The sequence below is a fragment of the Neoarius graeffei genome, chromosome 11 (genome assembly GCF_027579695.1).
Source record: "Neoarius graeffei isolate fNeoGra1 chromosome 11, fNeoGra1.pri, whole genome shotgun sequence".
In the NCBI taxonomy this organism is placed as follows: Eukaryota; Metazoa; Chordata; class Actinopteri; order Siluriformes; family Ariidae; genus Neoarius; species Neoarius graeffei.
In genome coordinates, this window is record NC_083579.1 from 15,937,486 (window position 1) to 15,955,667 (window position 18,182).

At 42.7% G+C, this 18,182-nt stretch overlaps 1 protein-coding gene across 1 annotated transcript in view; it reads right to left on the minus strand.

Moving 5' to 3' along the window:
• Positions 1-1,062: 1,062 nt before the first annotated feature.
• The window catches only part of ptpreb (protein tyrosine phosphatase receptor type Eb), a 58,971-nt gene continuing 41,851 nt past the window's right edge, over positions 1,063-18,182 (minus strand). Inside the window, exons 16-21 of the mRNA XM_060933495.1 lie at positions 13,941-14,017; positions 13,432-13,566; positions 11,588-11,713; positions 3,570-3,721; positions 1,635-1,770; positions 1,063-1,477 (exon numbers count right to left, since the gene is read on the minus strand). Coding sequence (XP_060789478.1) covers positions 1,403-1,477; positions 1,635-1,770; positions 3,570-3,721; positions 11,588-11,713; positions 13,432-13,566; positions 13,941-14,017 — 701 coding nt within the window. The 3' untranslated portion in view covers positions 1,063-1,402. The remainder of the gene's footprint in view (positions 1,478-1,634; positions 1,771-3,569; positions 3,722-11,587; positions 11,714-13,431; positions 13,567-13,940; positions 14,018-18,182) is intronic.

The following is an 18,182-nucleotide window of genomic DNA, read 5'->3' on the forward strand; positions in this document are numbered from 1 at the left end:
TACCTGCCGTAATCACAGTCACAGTCGAATGCCTTTTACAAGGACAGTTTGGGACCCGAAATCAAATACAGTGAGGACTGCTTGGTTGCCAAGGCTCCTCTTCTGACAGCAGAAAGTCCGGGGTAATGTCGAGGGCCATTTAACAAGCATAGGCCAACCTCATATACCTCACATACCTCACAAACCTCATATACCTCACAAATTTCACATACCCCACATACCTCATAAGCCTCACAAACCTCACAATCCTCAGAATTCACACAAACCTCCACATACCTCACAAACCCCACAAACCTCATATACCTCACATACGCCACAAACTTCACATACCTCACAAACCCCACAAACCTCACATACCTCACAAACTTCACATACGCCACAAACCTGACAAACTTCACGTACCTGACAAACCTCACAAACTTCATATACCCCACAAACCTCCACATACCTCACAAACCCCACAAACCTCATATACCTCACAAACCTCCACATACCTCACAAACCCCACAAACCTCACAAACTTCACATACCTCACATGCCTCACAAACCTCACATACCCCACATGCCTCACAAACTCCACAAACCTCACAAACTTCACATACCCCACATATCTCACATATCCCACATACCTCATAGACCTCACAAACTTCACATACCCCATAAATCTCACATACCCCACATACCTCACAAACCTCAAATGCCTCACATATCCCACCTACCTCATATACCTGAATTCAGTTAATTTTCTAGGCTTTCTGTTGAAACTGAATGGTTCGTTCTGGAAATTGTGTTTTAAATCTTCTTTTTTTCCCTTCAAATAATGACAAAAATTAATTCCAAATCAGTTCCAATTTCACCAAAATATAAATGCCCCCTTTTATGTAAAATCACTTTTTAACTCTGTGAATACTTGTTAAATGGACTTCGTTTTACAGAATCGCACTATAAAACAGATTTTACAAAATAAGATATACAATGCATTCAGAATACCTGCTCCCATTTAAATAAAATAATAATAATAATAATAATAATAATAATAATAATAATAGCATGAAAACAGTAGCGAGCAATGTCCAAACATACATATATCCTGATTATCTAAAAATGTTCTCACTCAGCGCTGTACCCAAAATATATAAATAAAGCAATTTCAGTATTTAACAAAGTACAAAGATACAACAACCAAAATGCAAATGCTTTGTGTCGTCTTCATGTGCTTACACACGTGAGGACTTGCTTATGTACAAAAAAACCCACATTTAACTCTAACTGCGATTATTCTGATACTTAACAAGAGAAAGATGAAGTGCATAGAGCATTACGGACCCACAGCAAGAGTTTCTTCAAACTGAAAGCAGAACAAACTTGAATGTTTGATCAGAAGTGATGAAAAGAAAATTCATTATTTGAAATTAGCATAGTCTGAGAAGATATCTACAAAATCCTGGACCACTTTGTAGCAGAAGTCATACTGCTCCTGAAAGAAAAAGACAAAAAATTACATATTAGTGGATCATCACTTGAAATATTAAGGTGACATAGCTAAGACGACAAGATCTAACACTTTTATTAATCCTTAGTCATGAAAGACAGGCGAGAGCATGGTGTTTATTCAATGTGTAACAGATCCTTACCACAGTTTGGACCATGTGTGGTCTCTGCGTGCGTAAACTCTTCACAGTCTGGAACACGTCCAGTAAACCCTCAGCTTTAACCCGCTCCAGAATGTTACTGAGGGCGATGAATGTTCCGGTTCGGCCTGCACCGGCACTGATCAAACCAACACACACGTGAGAACCATTGTGATGTGTGCTCTGAGCTGTGTGTCTAAAGCAGGTATAACAAGAGTGCTCTGAGAGCACAATATTCCCCGCTGGCAACTATACCATAACTCTGGTAAAATGCGACTGAATTGAACGAAATTGCAATATGCGTATTACTGACATATAACAAAGAATCCTGTCAAGTTTCATGAAATTCCTCGAAAAATTGTGAGAGGAGTTGATTTCAGAAGGTGAGTGCCCTTCCCGGGACAGACGGACATCGCCATGACATAATCCCCCTTCGGGCCTTTCAGCCAGCGGGGGATAAAACTTGTAAGGGAAGTTGATTTCAGAAAGCAAGCACACCTTGATGAAATCGCCAAAGTACAAGTTTGTTAGTAATCAAGGGCATAACTCTGGTAAAATCTGCCCAAATTAAACGAAATTTCAATATGCGTATACCTATCATATAACAAAGCCTTTTGCCAAGTTTGGTGAAATTTGTCCACAAATTGTAAGAGGAGTTGATTTCAGAAGAACCTACACCCTCATGAAATTGTCAAAGTACAAGTTATTTAATCAAGGGTCAAAACTCTGGGGAAAATTTTCACAAACGAAATTAAATCGCAATATGTGTATTACCGTCATATAACAAGGCCTTTTGCCAAGCTTCGAGATATTCGTCCGAAAACCGTGAGAGGAGTTGATTTCAGAAGGAAAACACACTCTCATTGAATTGTCAAAGTATAATTTTGTTAATCAAGGTCTGTAACTCTGGGAAAATGTGACCCAATTTAACGAAATTACAATCTGCGTATTACCGACATATAACAAAGAATCCTGCCAAGTTTCGTGAAATTCCTCCAAAAACTGTGAAAGGAGTTGATTTCAGAAGGTGAGCACCCTTCACAGGATGGACAGATGGATGGATGGACGGACAGAAATCACCACGACATAATCCCCCTTTGGGGATTATGGGTCTGCGGTTGTCGTGAACGGTTTTGCGCTCGGGTTTCCGTCGGTGGGGGGTTTGAAGAAGAGAGGGTCCCATATACGATTCGTACATTGGGGGAGTGCCTGTTAGAGAGCGCACTTGTCCTGGGCCATCGGCATAGTGAGGTAGGGTGGCCAGTTCCTTTCCTCGCCGCCTTTCTTCCCCCAGTGTTTCCACCAGGTCCCCATTCACTGCTGGGTGGACAGGGAGCAAGCCCCAGATCCCCGTCGAGCCGAGGCTCGAACCGGGGACCGTTCGCTTAGTGGTCAAGCGCTCTAACCACTTGGCCACTTCGCCTCCGGTGGGGGGTTTATAGCATCAATGAAGCTGACTTTATGTTAGGACTGTTAATGTTATAGTCATGTTGTCTGTTGTTGCCCAAATGAGGATGGGTTCCCTTTTGAGTCTGGTTCCTCTCGAGGTTTCTCCTCATGTCGTCTGAGGGAGTTTTTCCTTGCCACCGTCACCACAGGCTTGCTCATTGGGGATAGATTAGGGATAAAATTAGCTCATGTTTTAAGTCGTTCAAATTCTGTAAAGCTGCTTTGCGACAATGTTTATGGTTAAAAGCGCTATACAAATAAACTTGACTTGACTTTGGGCCTTTCGGCCAGCGGGGGATAAAAACACTACAGAGTGAAAGGCTGTGTGTTTGATGTGATCAATTTAACGGGTGTGTTTCTAAAAAGCTGACATTTAATATTCTGTGATATAAACTCTTATTATTGTTCCCCCAAACTGTCACTTTTTTGCCATTTTATTCTGATCTGATGTCCTTCCTCTGGAGTGTGTGAGTGGATGTGTTTGTGTACCTGCAGTGCACCACTATGGGGTGGTTCCCAGACTGCTGCTGTTGTTTCTGCACTGCAGCAATCAGATCAATCATTCCTTTTCCGTCTGATGGGATTCCGATCTCTGGCCAGCCATGGAAGTGAAAATGTCTAACCAGACGAGACTGCTTCTCCTAAAAACACACAGTATATTTACAGTGTGTAAGTATGTATAAGAGGATCCATCCATCCATCCATCCATCCATCCGTACATAGAGATGACAAAGCAAATGAGAAATCAGTGACTGTGTTATGCTCTGGAAAATGTTTCGCTAGCACAGTCTACATCCACTTATCCCCTTAAGGCCAATTTATGCTGACAACCCAGTCCTTGCAGATGGCGTCTGCGAAGCCCCCCCCCCTTCGCAGACACTCTGCGCGCACCTCCCAAAAATTGTGACCACCGCAGAAGCCTCGCAGACAGCGTCGCAGACAAGAGGGCTCTGATTGGTCCACTCTACATCCGCTGTACACGTACTTCTGCTTCCCTACTTTCCCGGTTTGGTTTGTTTTCACGACTGCCATTTTTAAAAACACGAGCGAAGATGGAGCAGCACGAAGAGCGGTTGATCGAGGAAGTGAGGAAGTACGTATATCTATACGACTCCAGTTCTAGTCATTATAAGTAACCGGAGGATAAACACTCCACTAACCACACCCACCAACTACTCCTAGCGATTTCGCGCCCCCTTGCGTTGTGGCGGTGAATAACATCGCGCACGCCTATTACTCCCTGCTCAACGATAAATTACAACTGTCTGCGAAAAGCTATCTGCGAAAGCCTTGTCGCAAGAGCATGCAGAGGCCCTTAAAGAAAAGAGTCACTGCAAATCAGCACCGAGCTTTTCTGACTGATCACCTTTATCCGATAGCGCAGTGTTTCTTAACTGGTGGGTCGCGACCCAAAAGTGGGTCGTGGAGGGGTCCTGGGTGGGTCACGGAGCTGTGGTGTAAAAAAAAATGCTAATTCATTGATTCACTAAAAAAAACGTGCAACTTTTTTCTGCGACAATTTACAACTCTTATTTTGATAGACGATTCCAGCTCCGTGTCATCTGTTGCCATAGACGCAGAATGTTTATGCGACATAACATGCGTGCTAGTCATTTGAGTGGTGAACAACATGTCGAAACGACGGTACGACCCCGAATATTTGAAATATGGATTTAGTTGTGTTGAGGACAAAATGGTACAGAAACCCATCTGTGTGGTATGTGGTGAGACACTTGCACATGACAGCATGAAGCCGTCGAAACTGAAACGTCAACTGGACACAAAACACCCAACGGTCAAAGATAAACCAGTTGAGTATTTTGAAAGACGGCGCCAAGAACTGAGGGCTTCGCAGATGCGCCTAACAGCAACATGCTCCACACAAGTGCAGGCACTCCGTGCGTCTTACCACGTAGCTCATTGGATAGCGAAGGCCAAGAAACCTCACACCATAGCAGAAGACCTCATCTTACCTGCTGCTATGGATATGGTCAGGGAGATGGTCAATGAAGCAGCGGCAAATAAGTTGAAGACAATACCACTATCGAATGATACTATAAGTAAGCGCATTGAAGACATGTCTGAGAACATAAAAGAACAGGTTACAAGTCGTATCCAGACAAGCACCCACTTCGCATTGCAAATGGATGAATCCACAGATATTGCCAATCATGCGATATTACTTGTTTATGTGAGACATGTTTGGGAAGGAGACATACAAGAACAGTTTCTCTGCAGCCGAGATCTGCCCACCACAACAACTGCGGATGAAATTTTCAACTCAGTGGATTTGTACTTGGGCTCAGTGGGTTTGACCTGGGGCAACTGCGTTGGGATCACGACCGATGGTGCAGCCTGTATGACAGGCAGGCATTCGGGAGTGGTGAAGAGAATACTTGAGAGGGCACCGAATGCAACCTGGAACCACTGTTTTCTCCATCGGGAGGCACTAGCAGCAAAAGACATGGTGCCAGCGCTTGATTGCACACTGAAAGATGTGGTTAAAGTGGTCAATCATATTAAGCGCAGTGGGAAGAATAGTCGGTGTTTCAAAACACTTTGTATGGACCTGGGCACTGAGCACCTACAGGTGCTGTATCACTCGGAAATTCGCTGGCTGTCGAGAGGAAAGGTTTTGACCAGATTTTACGAACTTAAAGCAGAACTAGCGGCATTCCTCTCTCAGACCAACTCGCCCTATGCTGAGCTGTTTGACAGCAAACTGTGGCTCGCCAAAGTTGCATATCTTGTCGACAGTGGTGGCTCCTGAATTTTTTTTTCAGGGGGGGCAATTTCCCCCCGTTATGTCTACACGGACCGTAAATGTCCACAGGACTGAAGTAAATTGACCTAGGTAGCAAATCAATTGGCCAAACTTGTTTTTGCCTGGTAAATTCAGATATCAATATAGACAATATCTCTTCTCTCCACTAGGTGGCAACACTAAACAAGTTAAAGGTGGCAAACTAAGGTAGCCTAGTAAACTAGACCCACCCGCCTAGCGGCCAAAAATATTTTTGCCTACGAGTGGCAAATATTCACATTTAGTCTGGCTTGCCAGGCTAAAACTAAGGAAGATTCATTGTGAAGCCTTCAAAGCAAAACATTTGGCATCACAATCAATTAATATTACATTACTCATTTATTTTCTCATATTATTCCAGTATTCTATAATAAGTAGACACAAATTCTTAATTATAAACATATTCTAATTTCTTCAATTCTAAAGAATGCAATTAAAGTGGCAGGATATAAATCCAAAACAAGTGTTTATTTAAGTTTTGAAAAAGATGAAGAAAAGCATAACCATCAAACAAACATGTGCAGCTTAATTATGTGTTTTTTTATATGGAATTGCACCATTTTAACAACAAATAATAATTCTAAATAAATTCTGCAGGGTTTTTTTCCCAAGAATTCCTCCAGAAAGCCATGCCTTAAAAGGAAATTTAAAGTATTACAAGCATGTCAATGAACACAAAAGGCTTTAGTTATTTAGCTATTTACACACACAAGGTTACACAAGGTTTTGTAGTCAGTGCAACTTGGCTTAACAAGTTGAAAAAAAGGTAAGGTGCTGCTGGCTCCAATGAACACATACTGTACAATATATAAAAACTGAAAATATGCTTAATTTACACCAAGTCAGAGAGAACTTGAGGCTACTGAAATATTCCAAGCATGGCAATGTTAAACTGCCATTGGTAAAAGGGCAATTCCATGTAAATGTCAACCTCACCATGCAAAAATAAAGCAACATGTAATACATCAAAACCACTCCCAGAGATATCACCTAGGCCTGTATTTTACAGATGTGAATAAGTTGAACCAATTTGTAACCAACCTAATATGTCACTGTCAGTCTTTCTTTCTTATAATGTAAACCCCAAGCTAAAATCAACTTTGATCATGTACAATTCTATATTATTGCCACAAGCCACAGAAATGTATGCTAAAATCCACAAAACAGCAAAACAATAGCCATCCTAAATATTATTTAAGAACTTTGATAGTTTTAGCTGATATTTAGAGAGTTTTTCAAAGGGTTATGGTGGTTAAATTGCTGATCTTCTAAACATATGCCATGTCTATTTCAGACGCGTCACATCCATAACGGAATTTCGTCACATCCATAACGCTGACTTTTCCTTCCGAAACTCTGCATGAAATACAAAATATTTTAAACAAAGATTTTTTAATATTCACCTTGGACCCCTCTATCAAATGGATATCTCCATTTCGACATTAGGTTTACAGTTTCACAGAGTTTGATAAAAATGTACAGTCACCCAAGAAAAGTGATACTTTTTCTGTCACATCCATAACGCATCTTTTATTGGCGTTTTCTGGCATGCCCTAGATGTACTATGGGAATTGTTCTTGTTCTATCACTTCTCCAGTATGGTACAGCCTTAAAATATGCAACACCTGTTTAAATACTGGGAGACAATAAAACATGCACTGGGTCATTTGTTGCCATTTTGAGTTCAAGTGTCACGTCCATAACGCTGGAATTGCTCAAAACAAAAACATGGCAATGTTAAACTGCCATTGGTAAAACACACACACACAAACACAAACAACTTTTGCCTAGTAAATTCAAATATCAGATATCACTGTACCGTCTGCTGTGCTACTTCCAGGGTGGAAGAGAACGCAAGGGGAGCAAAAAAGAGCTACATCACAGCCAGCTAGCCAAGTTTTCCGGTGGTACCAGTTCTTGTTAAAACCTCTTGAGCAGGTCTTCTCCCCCTTCGTAGACACTTGCTTGATGTTTAAATTCGGTCTAGGAGGTCCTAGCTGTTTGATTGCCGTTTTCTCCTCATTGGTAGGACGACTAAAGGGAACTTCTTTCAGAGACGCTATTGTATTGTTGCACTCAACACTCGCCGCCATCTTCATAGAATGTTCACACATTTCCCGCGCAAGTTGCGTTTTCCAGCCCAAAATTATGTTCAAAACCCGCCAAAATGCACTTAAAACCAATCTGGCAACACTTGCGCGGCGCAACAGGCGTATGACGTAAGCACGCTGCTTGTGCGAGCACATAAAACCTAATAGAAAATGCATTGGGAGCAGGATTTTCGAAAAAAACGTACGTACCATTAGTGTCAATGGGAGATTTTGGGGCAAATCTGAACCTGACAGAAATCGCCCCAAAAGGGCGTGGCTACACCAGGCGCGACCTTAGCCTGATTGGACAATGACATTACTGTTGGTAGTAGGAGTAGATAAAAAAAAAAATCTCCCTCCCTGTTTGGGAGTGCGTCGCCCAAATCGCCCCTATTAACGAGCCGCCAGTGCTTGTCGATGTGTTCGAGCACCTGAACACACTGAATTTGTCTTTGCAAGGGAAGGGACATAGTAAGTTCGAGCAGTCTGAAAAAGTCAGTGCGTTTAAAAGGAAGCTCGCATTGTGGGAAACCAGAGTACCCAAAGACAGGCTTGACATGTTCCCCAACGCCTGTCAAGAGACACTTCAGCTGGATAGCCTCACGGACAAAAATGCTCTGAAGAGCACCATCTCTGCACATCTCAACAAACTGCAAACGCGGTTTAATGACTACTTCCCGGAGAGTGCACAGAGCAGAGAGGAAGAATGGGTGCGTGATCCCTTTGAAACCGACGTTGAAAACGCTGCGCTGCCAAGTGAGGAAGAGAACCAGCTGATCGAACTGTCGTGTGACCAGTCAATGAAAACAAAATTCAGCAAAGTCACTCTGTGTCAGTTCTGGTGCAGTGTGACAGCTGAGTATTCCACGTTGGCAAGCCGGGCAATTAAAATCTTATTGCCCTTCAGCACCATCTATCTTTGTGAAAGTGGCTTCTCCACTCTTGTCCAACTGAAATCAAAACAGAGGAACAGGTTGGACACTGAACACGATCTACGAGTTGCTCTGTCTACCATCCTACCTGATTTTGAAGCCCTGGTACTTAGTAAAAAACATCCCCAACTCTCTCATTAAAGGTGTTCCTCATTGTACAGGCATACACGGCATACGTGAGAATATAGGCAAGTGTTATTTTGCTAATTGTTGCGTTCATACTTGCTATTCATTACAAACCAGAATGGGAATCTTCCCAACCCTGTATTGAAAGCCCAATACCTGGTCTTTTTAATGTCAAGAAATAGTTGTTGTAGCTCAAATTCATGTTGCAATGTTCATACAGCCTACTATGTTAAATGTATAAAGTTAACGTCTTGATTAAATGAATTAAAAATGCAAATGTTTTGCCTATGTTTATTGATCAGACATACAGCATATAATAGCCATGCAGATGCAAACACAGGTATAATAATAATAATAATAATAATAATGTTATTATTACATATTATGGTTATATTTTGAGAATTACATTAAATTGACTTGAACGCTAAAAAAATTGGGTCGCGACCTAATGACCATGGAAAATTGTAGGTCCCAAGACTGTTCCAGTTAAGAACCACTGCGATAGCGAAATAGTTTATTCTGATGGCCGTGGTCTCTTCCAGCATGACGATGTCCTCCTCCGCAGAGCATGAGGGATAATGGAGTGCTTTAATGAGAATAAAAATGATTTAAAATCACATACGCTGGTCTTCTCAGTGATTACTGGAGATTCTGGACTGATGTTTTAGGCCCTGTCCACACGGCAACGGATTCAGGTGAATCTGATAAAATTGGTTTATCGTTTCGGCCTGGCGTCCACACGGCACCGGCGTTTTGGGTGCCCCAAAACGAAATCTCTTGAGAACGGGTTCCAGAGTGGAAAGATCTGGCAACGGCGCCATTGCGAAGTCGTCTGGATGAGTAAAACGGATTTGTTTACGATGACGTCACAACCACATGTGCTTCACGCCGGGTAGAAGTGTAATGAACTCGATGCGAGTTGTCAACAAATCCTATAACTTGGTTCATGAAACGTGCTTACAAAATATTTTCACTGTGAATATTTATTGTGTAATGGTGCAAAGTGAGAGAGAGAGAGAGAGAGAGAGAGAGAGAGAGTCAATCCCGCCAGCAAAAATAGGGAAAAAAAGGAGCGATTTCACCTCTTCAGATGTTGGTTTAAGTCCTACAATACATTCCTCAAAAAGGGCATAGAAGAACAAATTAATCCATCAACGTGTAGCATTCAATTTATTCCGGACCATTAAAGACGCCGCCTTCCGCGTAGAATCATACGTCATCCTCGCCACCATATTGGATGGGTCAAAGCGGAGAATAAAGATGCCTCATTCATGTGCTGCGTTTAACTGTACCAACAGGTTTGCCGTCCAAACGAGATCACATGGGATTACTTTTCACAGGTAAGACTGGAAAAATACTTTTCATTGTATTTGGTCATTATAACATAATTTTACGAACAGATTTTTCTGACTTTGTGGCTAATATGAAGTCTTGCGCATAATAGTTTATGCGCATGCGTCCTTACTTCTTCTATTGTTGTGGTGTCTCCGATGGGATCGTCTTACAGCGCACCTAGAGGTGTGGCATGTGTATTGCATCGTTTTCAGCAAGCGTTGCGTTGCCATATGTACCTGATATTTTACTGATCCGTTGCCCATGTGGACGCGATATTTTTTTTTTTTAAATCTCGCTGCCGTTGTAGTGTGGATGTAGCCTTAGACAGTTTAAAACACTAATACACACTCCCTGACCACTTTAGTAGGCACTTGTTGATGATTCTAAGACTGCTGTTCTTGGCTGCAGGAGTGGAACCCAATCTGGTCTTCTGCTGTTGCATGCCGAGATGCTTTTCTGCTCACCACGGTTGTAAAGAGTGATGATATGAGTTACTATATCCTTCTGGCATTCCTCAATGTTTTTTTTGTTTGTTTGTTTTCTGCACCGTTCTGTGTAAACTCTAGAGACTGTTGTGTGTGGAAAACCCCAGGAGATCAGCATTTTCTGAAATACTCAAACCAGTCCATCTGGCTCGCACCAACACCCACGCCGCAGGGAAAGAAAGTCACACTTTGAGATCACTATTTTTCCCATTATGATGTTTGAAGTGAACATGAACTGAAGCTCTTGATTGTGCTGCTGTCAAGGGATTGGCTGATTAGAGATCTGCATCAAACAGCAGGGGCAGTCATCCGGTGTTTCTAAAACAGTAAAGTGGCCAGTGAGTGTATTTTGGAATAATGGTGTTCATCCCTCCTGGATGCTTCCAGAGAGTTCTATAGCTGCTGCCAATCACAATGAAGTGGTTCTAGAGGCTTGTGGTGGTCCATCGCTTTATTAAGACTCGTGATTTGTTACCCATCGGTGATCTTGTACTGTAATATAATTGCAATATATAGTAGAGCTTAGAATAATACTGATATAAATTGATTGTGTAGAAATTATCCCCTACTGTTGGAGTTTACTTACTTTCTTTTGGATTAAAACTAGGGAGCCTAATCTGTTGCTTTAAGGCCGACTTGGAAAAAGTTCATACATTCCTGCTGCTCCTATCATTTCAGAATGACCAACAATCCATGGCAGGGTGTAAGCAAAAAGTAGCCGGGAAGTATAACTCACCGGTGTGTATGTCAGCAGCAAATCTCGGAGGCTAAACGTCTCGTATAGTGTGTCTCTCTTCAGATCCACACTGTAATCTCCGAATGAGACGTTGTCCTCTGCAGGCCAGTAACGCACACATTTCTCCTGTAAGCAGAAATAGATGGGACCAAATGACTAAGTGTCGTGGTATAAGTCTGTTTCATGTGATTGTGTTACGTGATTAAGACAGAAAGCATGCAGTCCGGGATGTACAACCCCAATTCCAAAAAAGTTGGGACAAAGTACAAATTGTAAATAAAAACAGAATGCAATGATGTGGAAGTTTCAAAATTCCATATTTTATTCAGAATAGAACATAGATGACATATCAAATGTTTAAACTGAGAAAATGTATCATTTAAAGAGAAAAATTAGGGGATTTTAAATTTCATGACAACAACACATCTCAAAAAAGTTGGGACAAGGCCATGTTTACCACTGTGAGACATCCCCTTTTCTCTTTACAACAGTCTGTAAACGTCTGGGGACTGAGGAGACAAGTTGCTCAAGTTTAGGGATAGGAATGTTAACCCATTCTTGTCTAATGTAGGATTCTAGTTGCTCAACTGTCTTAGGTCTTTTTTGTCGTATCTTCCGTTTTATGATGCGCCAAATGTTTTCTATGGGTGAAAGATCTGGACTGCAGGCTGGCCAGTTCAGTACCCGGACCCTTCTTCTACGCAGCCATGATGCTGTAATTGATGCAGTATGTAGTTTGGCATTGTCATGTTGGAAAATGCAAGGTCTTCCCTGAAAGAGACGTCGTCTGGATGGGAGCATATGTTGCTCTAGAACCTGGATATACCTTTCAGCATTGATGGTGTCTTTCCAGATGTGTAAGCTGCCCATGCCACACGCACTAATGCAACCCCATACCATCAGAGATGCAGGCTTCTGAACTGAGCGCTGATAACAACTCGGGTCGTCCTTCTCCTCTTTAGTCTGAATGACACGGCGTCCCTGATTTCCATAAAGAACTTCAAATTTTGATTCGTCTGACCACAGAACAGTTTTCCATTTTGCCACAGTCCATTTTAAATGAGCCTTGGCCTACAGAAGATGTCTGCGCTTCTGGATCATGTTTAGATACGGCTTCTTCTTTGAACTATAGAGTTTTAGCTGGCAACGGCGGATGGCACGGTGAATTGTGTTCACAGATAATGTTCTCTGGAAATATTCCTGAGCCCATTTTGTGATTTCCAATACAGAAGCATGCCTGTATGTGATGCAGTGCCGTCTAAGGGCCAGAAGATCACGGGCACCCAGTATGGTTTTCCGGCCTTGACCCTTACGCACAGAGATTCTTTCAGATTCTCTGAATCTTTTGATGATATTATGCACTGTAGATGATGATATGTTCAAATTCTTTGCAATTTTACACTGTTGAACTCCTTTCTGATACTGCTCCACTATTTGTCGGCGCAGAATTAGGGGGATTGGTGATCCTCTTCCCATCTTTACTTCTGAGAGCCGCTGCCACTTTAAGATGCTCTTTTTATACCCAGTCATGTTAATGACCTATTGCCAATTGACCTAATGAGTTGCAATTTGGTCCTCCAGCTGTTCCTTTTTTGTACCTTGAACTTTTCCAGCCTCTTATTGCCCCTGTCCCAACTTTTTTGAGATGTGTTGCTGTCATGAAATTTCAAAATGTCTCACTTTCGACATTTGATATGTTGTCTATGTTCTATTGTGAATACAATATCAGTTTTTGAGATTTGTAAATTATTGCATTCCGTTTCTTTTTACAATTTGTACTTTGTCCCAACTTTTTTGGAATCGGGGTTGTAACTTTGCTATTGTAATGATGTAATGCTGTCTACCTGCTCTCTCTCCTTTAGCTCAGTTAGCATGACGATAGAGTGACACTTCCATTCCCACACCATGCGCCAGAAATCCTGCACAGTGTGCACTAACGGACCTTGGGTTGCTATGAAGTAATCCTTTTGCCTGTAACCCTACACACAGTACACAAATCTACTGAAAATACACAGCTTTTTAACAAGAAAAGTGGAAAGAAAGTGAATGAATCAAAGAATGAAAGAAATGGATTATTATAATAAACAAATATAATTCAGATTCTGTGTTGTTGTTGGGTTGGGGTTTTTTTAGGCTAAATATAACTGCCATAAAAATACAACTATATTCTCAGAGTTAGAGTTCATTAACATTATACAGTATTTTTGTATTATATTTGGTATATTTGTCCTGTAAATGCTCTATTCACAATAAACACTGACAGTTTAACGAGTCTACCGTATTAATTATAAATCAGTCAGCTTGCTTGTCTGTGACACTGCTTTCAGAACGGAGCCAGCACGAAGATACTCACGTCTATAAAAGATGCGTTTACGTAATCTGTGAATTCTTGGCCTCTTTTCACAGACAATATCACCCTGTTGAAATCGTCTGGAGAATAGATGCCAAAAAACAGATCAAATAATGCAATATTAACTACAGAATATTTAATGAGTTTACAGTAATTAAAAAGAGTTTATATTAAAGTTTAAAAAACAAGTAATTTGGGGGGGGGGGTTGTACAGAGGTATATAATGCAGTAGGGGAGAGCAGGGATCAGGGAGACCTGGGACGAGTTTTCAGCTTGTGCAGATTGTGTGAAATTCTTTGCGGGTCGCGTCACATTCATACTGTATTAGAGAAGGATTTACCACAACATGAGTTTCTCAGCTTGTCTGGCCTTCAGGCTTCACTTTTTCTGTCGTTATTGTTTGAGACATTGAGGGGAGACATGGGACAAAAATAAAATCTCATCTCGTTATCTCTAGCCGCTTTATCCTGTTCTACAGGGTCGCAGGCAAGCTGGAGCCTATCCCAGCTGACTACGGGCGAAAGGCGGGGTACACCCTGGACAAGTCGCCAGGTCATCACAGGGCTGACGCATAGACACAGACAACCATTCACACTCACATTCACACCTACGCTCAATTTAGAGTCACCAGTTAACCTAACCTGCATGTCTTTGGACTGTGGGGGAAACCGGAGCACCTGGAGGAAACCCATGCGGACACGGGGAGAACATGCAAACTCCGCACAGAAAGGCCCTCGCTGGTAGCCTGGCTAACGCGACTTCAAAGCTCTCCGAGCTATTGGTCTGGCCAAGATATTAAGCCCAACCGTTTCCCAGAGCCCGTGGTTGACCTGCCTCCCTGAAATGCCTCAGTTTGCTACTGCACTGTAAAAAAAGAATAGTTGAGAATACTTGAAATTTCAAGGCAACAGTCTGCATTAAGAATTTTATGTTTTGCCAATGATGTGCCCATGATAATCCAAACTATGATAAAACTGTTATCTTTCTTAAGAATTCTTAATTAAGTCAATTTTCAATTCCTCATTCTGCCAACATAGATTTCTCTTTTTGCTGAACAGTGGCATTCACAGTAGTACAAAAAGGCAATTGAGGTTATCAGACTTTTTTGGGGGGCTCTTTTCACCTTTATTTGGATAGGACAGTGTAGAGACAGGAAATGAGTGGGAGAGAGGGACGGATCGGGAAATGACCTCGGGTCGGAATCAAACCCAGGTCCCCGGATTTATGGTATGGCGCCTTATCCACCTGAGCCACGACGCTGTACCCACGATGTGGGTTTTAAAAACTTTATTTCAATATTGAAGTTTTGTAATTGTGTAGAACAATGAAAAAAGGCATGTATAGTTTAATGATAAATTGTGATAACCTCGGGGGTGTCGTGGCTCAGGTGGATAAGGCGCCATACCATAAATCCGGGGACCCGGGTTTGGTTCCGACCCGAGGTCATTTCCCGATCCCTTCCCGTCTCTCCTGCTCATTTCCTGTCTCTACGCTGTCCTATCCAAATAGAGGTGAAAAAAGCCCCAAAAAAATCTAAAAAAAAAAAAATTGTGATAACCTCAATTGCCTTTTTGTACTACTGTGAATGCCACTGTTCAGCAAAAAGAGAAATCTATGTTGGCAGAATGAGGAATTGAAAATTGATTAATTAAGAATTCTTAATAAAGATAACAGTTTTATCATAGTTTGGATTATCATGGGCACATCGTTGGCAAAACATAAAATTCTTAATGCAGACGGTTGCCTTGAAATTTCAAGTATTCTCAACTATTCTTTTTTACAGTGTGGTCGAAGCCAGAAAAGGCTGTGACGAAGCTTAAACCAATCACATCACTCTTTCCTCTGACGTATGCGACGCGACGGGGCTAACTGGTAGATTAAACTCTTACCGAAGCCGGTCGGGAGCAAGGCGAAAACGTCCTTCCTTTCAATAAATACCTCCAGGGCTGCTCTTTGCTCCGTTTTCAATGAGAACTTCCCGTTGAATGCTTTCAATACAGCATCTATGCGTAATAGATGCGGAAGCGTGAATGAAGCGCTTCCGGCATAGATTCTGTAAACAATCTATGGCTTCCGGTCGCAGTTCTACTACGTCAGTGCCTTGAACACGCCTCTACCCAGGGCCGTTGGAGATGCTCAAAGTTGATTGGTTCCCGATTTTTCGGGAGCTTGGAAGAGCTGTAGATAGCTTGCCTGGCCAGACTAAGCTCGCAACAGGCCCTCGTGTTGCGTCACGCTTAGGATGGGCGGGCCCAGGCTACCTCGCCGGCCACGGGGCTCGAACCCGGACCTTCTTGCTGTGAGGTGACAGCGCTAACCACTACACCACCGTGCCGCCACAAAAATTTTTATCATCAAAACCTGTACCATATGAACTGTACGGTATGAACACACAGTGCTGGTACAGCGAGAGAAAAATGTCAGTTTACCCAAACCCTGACTCGACAAAACAGTTCCATTCTCAAGAAGGAATGAAATAAGAGTCATCCTCATGCAGGGACACGCCCACATTTCTATCAAATATTATTCAACAATTTTATATTTGTAAACCACAGTAAAAAAAAACAAAACCTGTAACATCATGAACTGTCCCAACTCTCCCCATCTGGACATTTTGGGGGGAAAAAAATCCTGAAATGTTTTTCCTGAGAATTTAAGTTTAATAAATAATACTATATTTGGTACCTCGAGGCTACAGACTTCAATTCCTAACAAATCCCCAGCGTACATTACACAGATACAGGTCATTTCATCCAATGACCATTTGGTCCAATAGTTAAGGCATTTCGTCCAAAGCCTTTTTCATACGCACCAGGCTTTCGTCTAAACCGGGGAACAGGGGCGCTGCGCCCTCTTACTCTCGGCGTGTGCCCCCTTACCGAAATGCCGATTGAACCCCAAGTCACACTTAGGCCATGCACTTATATGCTACTGCACAACATGCAATCTTTCTCAAAACGATCTTTTCTCCATGAAAACATCCCAGCAACACCACGTGACAATGTGTCTGATCATCAAATACGTTATAATTACTCCAAAAACATTCCAATCATAGTAGATACACCGCCAGACGGTGCAAAAACAATCGGAATTGGCGTTTTCCAGACTGAGGCGCCATGTTGTTTAGTTGTTTACTTGTCGCGGCTGCTCTCGCGAGATTTGACATGGGTTACATACAAGGTCAGCTGACTTGTAGAGCGAGATTTCTCGAGACTGAATGACCTTTCACCCACCGGCACGGGAGTTTTTGACAAGTAGTTTGCGAGTTGTTTTTGTTGACACTTGGGCATTTAAAGATGTCATCCCGCGGCACGAAACGGAAGAAAGCCAAAGACTGTCCGGGGCAGAAGAAGATTACTTCTTTCTTTTTCGATGTTGACAGACAATTTTGCCGCTTTTCCACTACAAACGCGGCTGAGTCGGGCGGAGCCGTGCCGTGCTGAGTCGGGCTGAGCGGGGCTGTTGGGAGTTGCATTTCGACTACAACCGCGCTGAACCGTGCTGGCTGGAAGTGGGTGGACACATTGGGTGGAGTTAGCGAAAGTGGGTGGACGTCAGGTGATGTCGTTAAGCAGCGCAAACAGTGACATCAGTGAGCTTTTAAGCGGTAGTCTCACGACCCGAATAGTAAACAATAAACATGGAGGACATGGAGTCGTTAGTGTTGCTGGTCTTGGTGCTGTGGCTTGTTGTCACCGACAACGCGGACAGATACTGGCAAGAGCGTATAGACGAGGCGAGGCGCATAAGGCTTCAGAAATTCTCGTAATTCGTAATTCTTCTCCTTCCGGGTTTACGGTGTTTACAGATCCCAGCGTGCTCGCGGGGCGTGTGTGGGCATGTGAGGACACTCCTCCTCACCAATCAGTGCACAGGGGAGTGTCTGCTCACGCCCCCAGCCTCACTCGGCTCGCTTTGGCTCGCTTCAGCCCCACTCCAAAACGGTGCGAGTTTTAGGGGCTAAGCAGGGCTGAAGCGAGCTGAGTCGTGCTGGTTTTGGTAGTCGAAACGCGAGCCGTGTCGGGCTGAAGTGAGCTGAAGCGAGCTGAAGTGAGCTGAAAAAGGGTAGTGGAAAAGGGCCATTTGTTACAATTTCCCTCTCAGATAGCCTCAGAATGTCCCATTGTAGCCTCAATTTTTCAAAGGCTTCGCACGGTGGAGGGGGGGACAACCGGCACCATCCCCATGGTGAGGGCCCTCATACTAAATTTTTCTAGAAAAAAACCTGCGCACTATCAATTATTT